Source organism: Dunckerocampus dactyliophorus, chromosome 1 (assembly GCF_027744805.1).
Source record: "Dunckerocampus dactyliophorus isolate RoL2022-P2 chromosome 1, RoL_Ddac_1.1, whole genome shotgun sequence".
Classification (NCBI taxonomy): Eukaryota; Metazoa; Chordata; class Actinopteri; order Syngnathiformes; family Syngnathidae; genus Dunckerocampus; species Dunckerocampus dactyliophorus.
Window position 1 is genome coordinate 50,436,014 of NC_072819.1, and position 15,919 is coordinate 50,451,932.

Below are 15,919 nucleotides of genomic sequence, written 5' to 3' on the forward strand. Positions count from 1 at the left end.
AAGTGACACATGCGTATTGCACTCATCTGACCGTGCCGCTTAGTCCTAAAACATTGGTGCTGTATCCTTGTCGTCCTCCTCCAACCGAAGATTGATTTGTCCGTAATGGCACCCTACAGCTGCGTAACGTCTACCTTCCTTCAGTCCACAAGTCCAACTTTTTGTGCGATGGTTTGCGTCTTTTACTCTGCCTTTTGGGTGCAGAATATTTTGTGGACATTGTGGGTTTTGTCGGGGAGAAAACGTGCAAACACACAAGAGTTCAGACCACAGCAAACACGGCAGGTCGGCACTAAGGAGATTGATTGACAATGGTCCACAGCCAATAAGGACGCAGAAGACAATGGGTGGGTTCGCGACGGAGTGAGGGAACACTGTATTGAAAATGAATTTCCACCAATGGGGGCGACATTAAAATGGTCCATTCATTTTCAGTGGGAAAAATGTCACAGGAAATGTTGAATTATGGAAAATTTGTGATTTGGAGTCCTGATAAATAGCCTACAAGCACTGAATGAGCTGAACATTTTGATGATTAAATAGTTAGCGGACAAAAAACATCAAAATATGGAATGTTGGAATGTAAAAATATGAGAATGGTTGTTGATATGATGAACGATTACAAAAGGACAGCAGCCGTCGTGCTGAGAGACGACCAATCTACCACCTGAACCGCGTCACCCGGTAGAATAGATGGAATGCTACAGGGATGTCAAATGATTTTTCACCACCGTTTAATTTGTCCATTCGCTTTTAGCAGACTAAAAATGGCGGGATTTGAAATGTTGGGAAGTAAAAAGGCAGACCGAATGTTAAAACAGCAGGATTGAACCAGCAACCACTGGACTGGGAAACAACCACTCCACCTCCTGAGTCATGTCACCCTTTAGAATGAAAAATGGAAAATTATGATCCACCCGTAGGGGGCACCAAATGAATTGGCCATTCATTTTCAATACATAAATGACCCGCATCTACAACCCACAAGGCATGCTGGGTAACCTCTCGGGATCGTGGCTTGTCATTGGTGGGTCTCTCTGCCAGGCCAGTTGAGAACCACTGTTTGGGAAGTAGCAGCACAGGTATGTGTCATTTGGTAACAAACTTAGGGCTGCAAAAAGCCATTTGCTTATTCTCACATGCCTGCGAGCCTAAAAATGGTCCTGTACTCGTTGCTGCTTTTGCTATGGCAATGATGAATGATTGGGCTGACAACATATCGACCGCATGCATCCTGTCAGTGGCAGATGCGTACATTAAAAACAACAATAAAGTAATTGGGCAAGATTTCATATATCATACCATATCAAACCACATGTCACATGTCATCGTTTCGTGGCGTCACCTCCACATGCTGAGCTAGCGTTCCTCGTCCCACCATCACGGAGGCATGGCATGTCATCTCACGTTGCATTTTTATATATTTTTTACATGTCTGTGTGATTTGTCTAAGCGCAGCAGGGGCAGGGAAGCTGCAAGCATTCGCTCATGTCAGCTTATGTCAAGATATTTGAGTCAAACGTTTTGCAACTTTGGAGCGAGCTACCGTGGGAGTTGGCGCTCCAAATTAGAATAGAATATTTTCCGTGGTCTCACTAGGTGGAGGAGATGCGTCGGGATTTTGAGGAGAAGCTGCGGGCGTTCAGCCAAGCGCAGGCCCAGTTTGAGGCGGATAAGCGGCGGGCGCTGGAGGAGCTGAGGTCCAACCACCGCCAGGAGGTGGAGGATCTTCTAAGCAGCCAACAGAACCAGAGCGCCACCTCCACCGAAGACCAGGAGAAACTGGCCGACCTCCATAGACAAGAGGTGGGACAGAGAGGAAGAGAGAAGAGCTTGACGTTCATTAACTTTGGCTTTTGGAGCCTTTTTACAGCAAGTTACTTGCAAACGTAGGGTTTTGTTGTTGTGCAGATGTGAGTTGTTGCATGTCATCCCGCTCTTTTACTCCCATTTTTCCTTTCCTATCAACTAATACAACAGATAAGAAGACTGAAAAAGATCCTGAGGGATTATAAGCAGCATAATAAGTACCGTAATTTCCCGTGTATGAGCCGCTACTTTTTTCTTCAACTTAGAACCCTGCGGTTTATACAGCGGTGCCATGTTCTAATCTCGTGACATCTCCTTTACTTCAGAGCTACGACTAATCGTTCGTCGCTCGTGAGTCAGTCTTCCCTTGGCGGGAGCCAATCACAAGCTCCAAGGGAACTTACGATGAGCTTGTCAACTCGTCGGAAATCGCAGGAGGTCATTGCTCAGTATAACAGTCTGACTCACGTAGGTAAAAAATATACATTACCAATACGAGTTTTGAACAAAAAAACAGCAACTATTTTAACGGTTTCCCATCATGCATTGCTTCCCAGCCAAGTAGTTTGTTGACCTTGGCTGCCGGGGCGCTGCAATGATTCATTCATCTGCCTCTGTCCACCAGGGGGAGCCTCTCTCTGGTGATCTGTCTAGATAAATGATTTGGGAAGAGGCCAGACATTACATATTATCACAGAAGTCCTGGTTTCCACTGAAAACCCACCAGACTCTGGTAGACAGAGTCAGAGTAATGCATGATGGGAAGGAGTTAAAATAGTTGTTTTTTTTCTAAACTCTTATTGGTACTAGTATTGTATGTCTCTTGCTTACCTTTTGAGTGTTAAGTTGCTGTGTGATGATTTTAGCGTTCTTTCACCGTGAGTCAGACTGTTGTACTGAGTAATGACCTACTGCGATTTGCGACGGGTTGATAAGCTCGTCCTGAGTTTTCTCATAGCTCATGATTGGCTTCTGTCAAATATAGAGCTGCCTGACAGACTCGTGTGTTGTGCCGTTTTCTGACGTGGACATGTGCGGCTTATACTGTATATGTACAAATCTGTCTTCCTCTCTAAATTTAGCGGTAGTGGCTGAAACACCGGTGCGTCTTATACACCGGAAATTACGGTAAATCTCAGACCAAATTAACAAAAGCACAGCAAGAAAAGCTGTCTGTCTTATTTTTCCAAATGCAGGTGGAGTCTCTGATGGAGAGGGTGGAAGAGCTGACCAAGGATAAGGTCCGGGTAGTGGAGGAATACGAAGCCAAGTTGGCCAAGGCTCAGGAGTACTATGAACGAGAGCTGGAGGCCATGACCAGAACACACCAGCTCACCACAGAAAACCTGCTTGCCTGGAAAAGGACCGAGGTAGAACCTCATCACCTCCTTAACTGCAAAGATTGTCTTCATGGTCAGAAATGTGAATGACGTTGCCTCCTCGCGTTAAGGTCGAGCTTCGGAAGGAGTTCCAAGCGCAGGAGGCAGCGCTGCAGCGCTCCCTATCCAAGCTGAGGAGCGAGCTTCAGAGAGCCCAGGAGGAGGCACGTGAAAACCGGGACAAGACCAACAGACTGCAGACGTCTCTGGTCAACGCTGAGGGAACCATTAAGGTGAAGAATGTCTGTTTGGGCGATGAAAATAAAAAACCTCAAGGTGGAAAATGTTTTTTCATACTCTGAAAGCGGAGGGAGGTCTGTGAGGTGCTGCGGCATTTCTGAACAGGAGATGGCTGGCTTGTTAAATTTTTCATGTCCTGTGTGCTGCAGAACCTGCACAAGCAGCTGGAAGAAGCCATGCAGGACGGCGAGATCTGGGTGATGCAGCTGAAGGACACCGAGTATGAGCTGGAGGGTTGCAGGGAACGAGTGCAGCAGCAGGCAACAGAGATCCTTCACAAAGCGAGTGAGCCACAGATTGTCTATGAAGAAGATGGATTGTGGGTTGAGAGAGTTGAATGGCAAAACACATGCAGAAATTGAGCGGAGACAAAAAATACAGGCAGTCTGGTGGTGGATCTGCCTTTAGCAGTGATGCGATCGCAAACGATAGAGGTGACGGGGGTGATGTAGGTGACGTTACACAAATGTTGACAATGCAACAAGCTAGATGTTAGCGTTGCTGAGACGTGGCACGACACCGGAGCCTGACACCAGAAGCAGTTCAGAGTCGGATGACTCAGAACCCGACCCTGATTCTTCTTGCAAGTGGCTGCCGTCTGGATCGGTCAGCAGCAGGGATTCACCCCCACATCCAGCAGACCCCACCATCACTCTGAATTTGCTTCTCTGCAGAAAAAGCTCGTTTTCTTGGTCAAAATCAGGTGTTTTTGATGAAAGAACTACCGCCAATAAGTTTCTTTAGATAGTTTCATTGTTTATGTAGTCCTAAAGCCAAAACTCTGGCAGTATGGAGCTCTCTGCTCTGAAAATGGCTGGCGGTCAATGACTTCATGAAAAAATGGTCTCAGAAAATGTTGTCGAGAACATCGATTATTGACGATAATTTGTAGCACAATCATCCATCCATCCATCCATTTTCTATACCGCTTCTCCATGCAGTATGCTGGAACCTATCCCAGCTGACGTCAGGTGACAGGCGGGGTACACCCTGGACTGGTCGCCAGCCAATGGCAGGGCACATATAGACAAACAACCATTCACACTCACATTCATACCTCCAAAGAAGCTAACATGCATGTTTTTGGAATGTGGGAGGAAACCGGAGTACCCAGAAAACCCACACACGCACGGGGTGAACATGCAAACTCCACACAGAAATGCCCAAGGGAGATCTCCAGACTGTTACTGTGTTGGCCAACATGCTAACCACCAGACCACCGTGTGGCTAGCACAATTATCGACCAGCAAAATGTATTGTGAGATGCCTAGTCACACTTACTACAATCACGCTGTGAGCACTAAAATGACAACATTTAACAGGTAAGTAAACACACATAGGGCAGCTACGACCACTATAGGGAATAACAAACAGCAACTGTGTTAGCTGTAAACATGTAACTTCACAGAACGAGTGCTGCAAGGCATGGTGGGAGCCAGCGTCACTCCCTGCTTCCCAGCATGCCTTGCAGCACTCTATTGTATTGTGAGATGATTCCAACTGAAGCCTGATTCTGTCGTGCTTTTCTTGTTAGCTCTATCAAGGCAGAATTGAGTATACAGCTTTTGTATTAAACATCATAACATTGTGCAGGATTACCTAATATTATAAAGTATCGTCCTATATGTGTAATGTATGTCTGTTTTGAATGTTGGTCATTTTAGATGTCATTCACTTGCTTACCAGGTCAGATCGGCTCCCTGCAGGCCACCCAGATGGCTCACGAGGCTTCCATCAGGAACCTAGACCAAGAGCAGAGCCGTCTGAAGGAGAAGATCGGCAGGCTGGAGCAGGAAAGGGAGGCCCTGCTCAACCAGAACCAAGCGGCCAGTGAACAGCACAAACAGCAAGTGCTAAAACTGGAGCAGGTGCATTTCCTAGAAGTCAGCAGGGGGTGGAACACAAGTCCATACGATCACATTAACACCTCCCCTCTTGTCAGTCATTGCGTGAGGAGCACCAGGGCTACGAGAAGGAGCTCTCCAGACTGAGGGCTCACTACGAGGAGGAGACGCGGCGCTACAAGGAGGCCCAGATCAGGGCGTTAGAGGAGATGGAGGAGAAGCACCGGGCCATGCGGGAGGAGGTTCAACAGGAGAAAGAGGAGGAGAAGAAGCTTCTCATGATGGTGAGTCGGCTGAGCAAAACTGGCAGGTAGCAGCTTCCACGTGCGGCAATGAATGTAAAACGTGAGAAATGCACAGCCCCCTCTAGTGACTGCACATTTTTAATGAGGTCACTCCTTCCTTCATTGTTGTATAACCTCGTGGACCACCACAAGCATATCTTGTGTTACTGATTCCGTATTCAGAAAACCAACTCACGTCCATGATAATAAGCCGTTTGACTTCTGAAGGGGTTTATCTTTTGGTTTGATGCGCCCTCCTCCTCCCCTCAGAGCTCCCACTTCCAAGGCTGCATGAAGCTAACTGCTAATTGGTTGATGTTGACGTTAAATCCTGCCTCCCAGCATTGTGCAAGCATGTGGGAGTCGGATGACGGCATCCCTGAAAGAAAGAGAGAGAATCTTTCAGTTTGTTTTTAAAGCAAGACAAATGAAATAGGACGTGGAAGGGCGACGATGAATGTGGTCTTTTTTTTTTTTTTTTTAAAGAACAACTTTCATCTTCTGTAATCTTTTTCATCTCTGCCAGCAAGACATGAAAAAGTTCCGAAAGCCATCACACTAATTTCTCCTGCTCTGTTAATTCCAAATCCCATCCTAGCCTGAAGAGACTGCGACAGAATTTCATCAATTTGCCTGCAGGTGGCAGCTCTGTTAGTGTGCTGATACATCCACTGGTCCTTGACAACTGCTGCACCTCAGTAGTGTGGATGTTGATTAGTGGGACCTGACTTCTTAGGCTCACACCACGTGCCATGCAGACTTTGCAGGCGTTTGTCCTCCAAAGAGAAGGATGCAGGATTGCGGTGGCTATAGTTTTTATCTTAAAAGCATTTCATGACCAATTACAGTTGGAAGAAGGGCGAGTTTGTCAACCTACAAAATATTTATATGAATTTTCTGTCACTCGGTGAAAATGGCGGGGCCGCTAATTTAACCGGTGCCGATGTAAACGATAGTAAGTGAATAAAATAGCTACAGTTGTCCCAATATAGTAAATATAATAAGAGGAAATAAGACAAATTAAATAACATAGGCTCACACGTTAGCAGTTCCCTGTTTATTTGTGGACAGCGTACTTCCTGCGGTGGCTATTGGCTCATCAGTGTAACGTAATGGCGGCTTTAAATGGCTTTACTGTCACTCTTAGGCGTGGTAAGCTGATTGAACAGATGAAGTAACAAAACATATTTTATACAAAAGGCGCTCTCAGTGGAGAGGGAAAGGTAACAAGCACTACTACAGGTTCAGTCCAAGAAACACAAAAACAGAGAACAATGCTGGGGGGAAAAAAAGGGTAACAAGGCTGCAGGAGACACGCGATCAAAGGCTAAACTGAAAACGCTCCCGAAAGTCGAGCAGGAAATATTTAGTCACACTATGCTGAGTGGATGAAATACTCACGACGTAGGAGGACAAACAACTCGAGAGCAATATGAATAATAGCGATATACCAGGCAGGTGGCACAGGTTGCCTGGAAGTCCCGAGGAACAATCGTCTTATCAACAGTGCCTGCGTGATTGCTTGCAGGTGTGCACAGACAGCTCCGCCTCTGCAGGTCAGCGTGCACTGTGGCGGAAAGCAGATAGGCGGCAGCAGAGCGACAACACAGAACATGAAATTTACACCTGTATAATCCAATGTGTAGACATTATAAGAGTAAATAAGCCATTTAAGACGTAAATAAAACTCCTGTTCGTGTGTGTCACAGCAAATGTGTTCCCTAGCGGACCTTCGTGGCAGGCAGACAGATGTGTAGATGACAGGAAGTGAGGTCAGAGGTTCAGAGTTGAGTTTTAGCTTGTCGTGGGCCATGTCGCAAACACTTGTTATTATTATGATGATTATGTTATTAGTTTTGAGTGACAGAATTGAAACCTCCGACACCTAGTGGCCAAAGTAGGATACCACAGTCCCAATTAGAAGGCCCATCCATCTATCCATTTTCTATGCCTATCCCGAGAGGCGGCGTACACACTGGCCAATCAGGGCACACATACACAGTCAGATTCACAATTTAGAGTCTCCAGTTAACCAAAGTACCCGGAGAAAACCCACGCACGCACAGGGAGAACATGCAAAAGCCACACAGAGATGCCCAACGGAGATTCAAACCCAAGTCTTCCCGGTCTCAGGACTGTGTGGCCAACGTGCTAACCACTCGTCCACCGTGCGGCCTCAACTACAAGAATTCTTCTGTTTTGTATTTGTATTTTAGCTCATTTAGTTAGTTCATTTTGCCATTTTTATGGTTGAAAAGGCTTAATTTAGGTCAAGAATAAGTAACATTTGCTTACATATGCATTTTTTACTAATAATAGGCTGTATTCAACCATGAAACTGCAGTCATTCATCAATTACTTTGTGAAAAATAGTGTGGGGGCTCGATGTTCCAAACGGGACGTAGCAAGGGACGACTGTACCGTATTTGCCACTATAAGTCGCTCCTTAGTATAAGTTGCATCAGTCCAAAAATGCATCTTGAAGAGGAAGGAAAAGCACAGTACATGTTGCATTTATCTGTATTTACGACTGAGCTACCATCAGAGCGAGCTGTTTTTTAGGAGTGTCATAACAGCATTCAATTCACAAGAGAAGACGATGAAACGAGACAAATGAAAGCTACAGAAGCTGAAATAAGTCACATTTTTTAAGTACTTGGACACAATAAAGACTTACCTGTTTAATTCGTGTCAGAATGTTCTCGAAGAAGACACTTGTATTACATGACATGGCGCCTGGACGCATCCCAGTGTGTGCAAACAAGTCAAACAGCCAGATGTTAACAGCAAAAGTTGTTTTTTGCATTCATCAATGAATTAAACTACACTGAAAATCATGTGTGTGTATTTAGTTAGTCATTGGCTGACGCAGCAGCTACAATCTCCAAGCTAGACATAATTAGTGTCTGAGTTACACAACGCTGTTGTCTAAAAGACCACATTTCTCTTTCCACACAGGTATCCTATAATTATAGTTGCACATTACTTACAGCAAGGGTGGGCAAACTGCGGCCCGCGAAGCATCATAATCTGGCCCATAATAATCTGGTTGTTTCCAATATATATATATATATATATATATATATATATATATATATATTTAACCTTGAACATTGAAGCTGTATCCGGCAACATGACTTGCATGACGTGTTGTTGTGGCACCCTTGAGTTGTACAGTAAATAGTCAGACGCTCCAAACAACCTACTACTGCACTGTGTGTGCATGCAAATAAATATCTACACAAAATACCCCTGCCAACATTACACCCATATAGTCCTGCCGCAAGGCATGCTGGGTAGCTTGCGGTACTCTCCCTCCCAACATTTTGCCATGTTTGTCACATTTTTGCTCGACTGCAAAATATGTCGAGGAGGTTGCCAGGGACGGGAACGAGTAGGGACGCTGACATACTCTTGAGATCCAATGTTTTATTGTTCATAGCTCGTTGGCCTGCCCAGCATGCCTTGCGGCACCTAAAAGTAACAGTTAAAGTTACCTTTTATGTTTACCGCTTAGCTGCGTTAACTTGCTGTGGATGTGTTGTGTTTTTGTTTTGTTGCACTGCGGGTAAGTGTGTCATCCTCTTTGATGGCCACCCATGCAGGGATCGCCCCTCGGTCAAATTAGTTTGCCCGCCCCTGGCTTACAGACGCATGGCATGAGACACGCAGCCTCCAAGGCAGAAGCATATTTCAAAGTATTCTGTGACAATAAAGTGTCTGTTATGCTCCGTGTCATTCAATTTGTGTGCCTAACTGCGTCACAAGCTCAAGTCAACAAATGATTCTGGCCACTAGGTGTCACCAAAAAGCCAACCACCACTTGAACTTAAAGGCATTTGCATTTGAAAATAAGGCACATTTTGGGGAATTGAGGGAAAATTGGCAAATTGTTTAATTTGGTTTCTTTGAATCTCCTCCCCAGAAAATGAGTCAGGAGTTTGAGATAAAGCGTCTGTCTCTGGAGGAGCAGCGAGACAGAGTGCAGCAGCAACTGGACAACCTGAAAGAGGAGCTCTCTGCCAAACTCAACATGGCCAATCAGGAGGTCAGAGTCTGAAAACGTCAACGCTCACATTTTGTCTGTGACTGGTGAGTCATTGTGGTGGGTTTCCCCAGGTGTCACACCTCCAAGAGCTGCTAAGGGAGCGGGACCAGAACGTCAGCTCAGCGCAGAACCAGATCACATGCTTGAAGGACACACAGGAGAAGCTCAAGATCGAACTCGACGCCACCAGAGCCCGGGTCAGAGAGACCAGCAACCTTCTCACCGACCTACAGGTGAGCAAAGCTTGGACGCGCAAAGCCAGGATGGAAAAAGCAGGTGGAAGATTGCGCTGTGTGTGATTGTAGGAGGAGATTGAGACGCAGAAACAACAGCATGAGGCCAGAGTGATGTCCATCCGAACAGAGGAGAAGCAGAAGATGGACAAGATGGCGGACAACTTGGACCAAAAATGGAGAGATGCCCTTCGGTAAAAACAAAAAAAAATTGTGATGTCTAATTTTGGCTGTGATCTCACTACCAGTCTTCTTGCAGAGGCGGTCCAATCATGTTTTGAAACTCTAATGTTTGATGACATCAAGTGACAGCACAATAGCATTAGGACCAATGCTTGTCTCTCTGCAGTCACACAACACTAGCAGATTAATTCAACCTTTTCCTGCCGAATAAAAGCGTTGCGCCTCCCTCTGTAGTGAAGAAGTGCGGCTGCTGAGGGAGGAGCTGAGCGAGGAGTACGACGCTGACAAGCAGGCGGCGCTGACTCAGCTCTCCCAGCAGAAGGAGCTGGAAATGATGGCCGCCAGGGAGGGCTGGCAGAGGAAGGTGGAGGACCTGCTTGAACAGGTAAACCCATACGCTTTGAGTCAGGGTACGCTAACTAATATGGGCCGACTCTCATTGGCTGTATTTCTGAATAAAATATTAAGTCAATGGCATTTCACCTTTTAAAGCAGTGATTCTCAGCTGGTGGGTCGGGACCCAAAAGTGGGTCGCAGACGGCTAGTCAAGCTAGTCAGGAAAAATAGTGTTTGCCCCCTTCCTGATTTCTTATTTTTTTGCATGTTTGTCCCACTTAAATGTTTCAGATCATCAAACAAATGTAAATATTAGTCAATGACAACACAACTCAACACAAAATATACTTTTTAAATGAAACTTTTTATTATTAAGGGAGAAAACAAATCCAAAGCTACATGTCCCTGTGTGAAAAAGTGATTGCCCCCTGAAGCTAATAAGTGGTTGCCCCCCCCTTAGCAGCAACAACTTCTCTTCCAGCGCTGGGGAGGAATTTAGCAGAATTGTTGTCATTCAGCCACATTGGAGGCTTTTCCTTTTTAAGGTCATGCCACAGCATCTCAATAGGATTCAGGTCAGGACTTGGACTAGACCACTCCAAAGTCTTCAGCCATTCAGAGGTGGACTTGCTGGTGTGTTTTGGATCATTGTCCTGCTGCAGAACCCAAGTTGCTTTCAGCTTGAGGTCACCAACAGATGGCCGGACATTCTCCTTCAGCAGAATTCATGCTTCCATTTATCACAGCAAGTCTTCCAGGTCCTGAAGACCATCACACTACCACCACCATATTTTACTGTTGCTATGATGTTCTTTTTCTGAAATGCGGCGTTACTTTTATGCCAGATGTAATGGGACACACACATTCCAAAAAGTTCAACTTTTGTTTCATCAGACCACAGAGTATTTTCCCAAAGTTCTTGGGGATCATCAAGATGAGACGAGCCTTAATGTTGTTTTTGTTCAGTGGTTTTGGTCTTGGAACTCTGCCATGCAGGCCGTTTTTGCCCAGTGTCTTTCTTATGGTGGAGTCATGAACACTGACCTTAACTGAGGCAAGTGAGGCCTGCAGTTCTTTGGATGTTGTTGTGGGGTCTTTTGTGACCTCTCGGATGAGTCGTTGCTGCGCTCTTGGGGTCATTTTGGTTGGCCGGCCACTCCTGGGAAGGTTTGCACTTTGTGGATAGTGACTCTAACTGTGGTCCCAAAGCTTTAGAAATGGCTTTATCACCTTTTCCAGATCATAGATCTCAATTAATCTCAGTTAAGTTCTATTTTAAAAGGAAGGCAATCACTTTTTACACAGGGCCTTGTAGGTTTGGATTTTTTTCTCCCTTAACAATAAAAGGCTTCATTTTGTGTGGTGTTGTGTTGTCAATGACTAATATTTACATTTATTTGATGATGTGAAACATTTAGGTGTGACAAACATGCAAAAGAAATAAGAAATCGGGATGTTTCCTTCATGCTGCGTTCATGCGTGACATGCTGAAAGAGCCCAGTTTATAATTTCACTAGTTGTATTGTTCCAGAGTTTCAGAACTCTGTTTAGAAATGTGCAACTTTCCAAACTGTATTGTTGCCAGCATTATTTAATTTAACTTATTGTACTTATGTAGATGTTTGTGCAACATAGAAATGTGCAATTTTCCAAACTGTTTTGTTGCTAGAATTATTGAATTGGATTCTTATTTGTGAATTTTATTTAAGTAGAAGTTATGTTATTTTAGTTGACTGTTGGTCTTCCGGAGGAGAATAAGTATCAGACCTCCTCCAAACCTCTACACCAGTGGTCCCCAACCTTTTTTGACCCACGGACCGGCTTGTGTTCCCACAAATCTCCTGAGGACGGGGGGGGGAGTTCGTACATTGTAGCGATTTAATTTATCTTATTTATGATGTAATGTGTAAGTAAGACATGAATAACATCAAATTAAAAGCACAAAATGAATGGTGACCCACCATCCACCAGTTGAAGTTCCAGCCAAGTGTTTCCAGAGAGATGATGACATGGCTGTTTGACGTGTGTGCTAAAAGGCAGTGCTAGCATGAATTAACTTGAGACAAATGTGCACATTAGCACTCAATAAGTCATCCAAACTTACCTTTATGCATTCCCACATAGTATCAGCATTTGACACCAAATATGAGGTGAAAGAAAAATACAGTGGTAGTCTATCTGTGCGGCATGGGATAAAGTTAGCACACCCACAGTGGACATGCGTCAAGTGAGACGGATGTAACAGAGAGAATCCGGCCACTTTTCAAAATAAAACATAAAAAAAATGAAATAATGGAAATTATTTTTTCTTTGTGTGCGGCCCGGTACCAAATGACCCACGGCCCGGGGGTTGGGGACCACTGCTCTACACTACAACATCATCTGGAGCAGTTCAGAAATGTTGTTTTTCCCCAGAACAACATGGATGTCAATATTGAGTACACGCTACACCCAAGCATCATTTTAGCTTTAATCACAAGAAAACTGCCACATTTGTGAAGAAGTTCTAGAAACACGGCCCCCACAGTTAAGCTGACGCAGTCGGCCATCCCGCCTCCGGCTAAGTCGGAGCTCCGCTGAGGCACAGTCCAAAGCACCAAATGAGGCTCGTCCTGATTTCTGCCAGGACGCCAGTGGCCCCGGATAAAAACACTTTGTGACAAGCTGTAGGCAGCGACTACCGAAGGCAGCTTGGCAAGCAGAGCGCCACATTCGGGCCAACGTTGACGAAAGCCGGTTGCATCATCAACCTATTTTTTTGCATCAGTTTGTAGTAAATGAGCTATTTCACTCCCCACAAAACATTTTCTTGCACAAAATCTATACCTACTGGCCACAATATTAGGTACATCTGCACATCTCTTCATAGGATCCGTTAAAAGAGCTGTAAAGAAATCATGCTCAAATAGTAGTAATCAATGATGTAGCATTTCACTACTTCTAATGGGTGTACATCTATATAGATCTATAGCTATAATGATATTGAATTTTATTCAATTTAATTGATATTGAATTAATTATTTATATAAAGTTAATATAATTATAAATAGATAATTATTTATTTAATATTAAATAAATACAATTATCAGTAAATAATAATAAATAATTATTTACTGAATTTAAAAAATGTATCTATATTTCTAAAGGGGAACCTATTTCTGATAGGTAACCAAAAAAATGCATACTCATTTGTATTTATACTTTTATTTTCAAAACCCAGACGCCTCGCCAAAGCAGAACAAGCCTAAACACGTCAAAAACGATGATGGTCAAGGCCATACTGTTCCACAGCAGCCTGCAGGACTCCAATGCAAGTAGACTGTAACAGCGCAAAGTGAAAGTAATGCATAACCACCCTTAAAACTGAATTGATTCCGACCCCGATGGTCTTATTCAACCCTAACAACCTCATCCCGAGTAGCGCAGCGCTTCTCATCCTCATCCTCTCGTGTTGAAGCCATTTTTACTTTACAGTTGCTGATGTCGTACCCCCCCCCCCTTCCTAATTCCATCCCACCGCACTAAATCCTTCGGGGGATTTGACTGCTAGAGGAGTGGAGGAGAATTCACAGCCTTTTAAGCATCGATAGCCACAGTGTCTCATCAAAACGACGCCTTTTGCTGGTGGATGCTAGTTGTTCTTTGGCTCTCACTGACAAGCTGTTAGTAGCTTCCATCTTCACATCACCCCCAGATGCATGACGTGGAACAGTTTGACATGTATGTTGTTTCCCCTCACCCCCGTGCAGATCTCTCTGCTGAAACAGTCGCTGGAATTGCAGCTATCTCAGTCGCAGGCGGCCCTGCAGCAGCTGCAGTCTCAGTTCAGCCAAGAGAGGGAGCTGCTGAGCCAGCAGCTCAAAGGTAACCCGAAGACACATCAGACCCCACGAGCGCCGTATTTAGTTTGAAAGCCGACTTGCGGCGGCATTGACGTCGGCAATCGTGCTTTGTGTGTGACAACTCGCCTCGTTTGCGTTTCCCAGAGATGCAGAGGGAACATCAGAGGAGAGAACATCGACTACAAGAGGCTCACTGCTGCGCACTGAGCACCATGGAGGAGGCCCGGCAGCACCAGATCCGGGTACGATACATGCATAATCCACGCGGGGGCCTCAGCTGCCCCCACCCCTAGCTTAGTACGGTGAAGCAGTCCAGGGAACATTACATTTTGTGTTGTCATTGACTAATATTTGAATTAGTTTGATGATCTGAAAGATTTAAGTGTGACAAACATGCAAAAAAAAAAGAAATCAGGAAGGAGGCACACACTTTTCCACACCACTGTACGCATTCATGCTCTCACAAATAAATGTACACTACGACCACAATTAGAGGGAGACTTCAAGCATCCATTGTGAAATACGTGTGGTGCTGTGTGTGTTTTTTCATGAATGGGTTTTATTTTGCAGTGTCTGAAAAGACTGCGTAATAAATACTCATCAAGTTTTTATATGAATACAAACGTTTGCGGTGAAAGATGCTCACGTACGTTTCACCTGCACGAACTCAACTTATTTGTGCGCAGCAACCTTCATAAATGAGGCCCCTCCGTCTCCTAGCAGTTCAGTCTGAATAGTTTCTCTTTTCACGTTTCAGTGCGATGCAGGCGTTCTTCTGTAGTCATTTCCTCAGGAGAGGAAATGATAGTGTTGAGCGTGCGTTTGCCAGAGGGCAAACATGATCAATGCAGACAAATTGCTGATTTGTGGAAAGCCGGAAAACAAATAATGAGCCTGTGAGAAAACCACCAACACTGCCGCGGAGGAACTGATTGTTTTACCTCGTCCATTTTGCTCATTTCTCTACAAAATTATTTTAAAAAATGGAGGAAGCTAATGGAGGATTTGATGCTAATCTGTTACTATAATTACCACGCAGGCAGAAACATTTCATGCAAGAGGATTAATAAATGAGGTCTTGATTGCCTCGTCGAACAAAACAATTTGAGGGGACTTTTCTTCGATGTTTTATTGTTATTTCAGTTCTTGCAGAAAATTGTGCGACATTTCATATCAATGTGTGTATCAGGTTTCGTATCTTTTAGGGATGTTTTTCGCTTTAGTTTCAACTTCACATTTTTCAGCATCGTCTTCCTCCTGCTTTCTGTCACCGTCCAGGCACTGGAGGAGCGTCTGAAGCAGGAGCAGAGAGAGGAGGTTCATGCTCTGAAGGAGGCCCACAGGAGGACATTGGACATCCTCAGACAGCAATCAGACCAGGAGCTCCAGACGCTGAGATTTGAACTGGAAGACGAGGGCAAAGCCAAACTGGGTAAATGCAAATTTGTAACGTATTTTTATCACAAAACGTCTGTGTTAGCAGCTTGCTAATCGATGGAAAAGGGAACTTGAAGTCAGGTCCGTCGCCCATGATGTCATCATGGCTCTGTAGTTCTTTGCTAACTGCGACGCACCGTCTCAGAAATGTAACGTAAAACGTAAAACGTTTCTAAATGCACATAAATGACTGAAAGGGATAAACGAACATTTAAGGCTGCTTTTACCTTAACTCAATCAACACCAAAGATGTTTTTATAAACCCGAATGCCCAATCCCAACAA

At 44.6% G+C, this 15,919-nt stretch overlaps 1 protein-coding gene across 8 annotated transcripts in view; it reads left to right on the forward strand.

Annotated features, from left to right (window-relative positions):
* The window catches only part of LOC129179123 (protein FAM184A-like), a 56,048-nt gene that overhangs the window by 12,845 nt on the left and 27,284 nt on the right, over positions 1–15,919 (forward strand). For 7 of the 8 annotated variants that reach the window (XM_054771977.1, XM_054771994.1, XM_054771985.1 and 4 more), the window contains exons 5-17: positions 1,600–1,806; positions 3,006–3,179; positions 3,260–3,421; positions 3,578–3,713; positions 5,115–5,296; positions 5,371–5,556; positions 9,482–9,604; positions 9,676–9,837; positions 9,910–10,031; positions 10,255–10,405; positions 14,106–14,220; positions 14,343–14,440; positions 15,477–15,630. In XM_054771977.1, coding sequence (XP_054627952.1) covers positions 1,600–1,806; positions 3,006–3,179; positions 3,260–3,421; positions 3,578–3,713; positions 5,115–5,296; positions 5,371–5,556; positions 9,482–9,604; positions 9,676–9,837; positions 9,910–10,031; positions 10,255–10,405; positions 14,106–14,220; positions 14,343–14,440; positions 15,477–15,630 — 1,972 coding nt within the window. The remainder of the gene's footprint in view (positions 1–1,599; positions 1,807–3,005; positions 3,180–3,259; positions 3,422–3,577; positions 3,714–5,114; positions 5,297–5,370; positions 5,557–9,481; positions 9,605–9,675; positions 9,838–9,909; positions 10,032–10,254; positions 10,406–14,105; positions 14,221–14,342; positions 14,441–15,476; positions 15,631–15,919) is intronic. The other variant, XM_054772003.1, reaches the window with a different exon arrangement.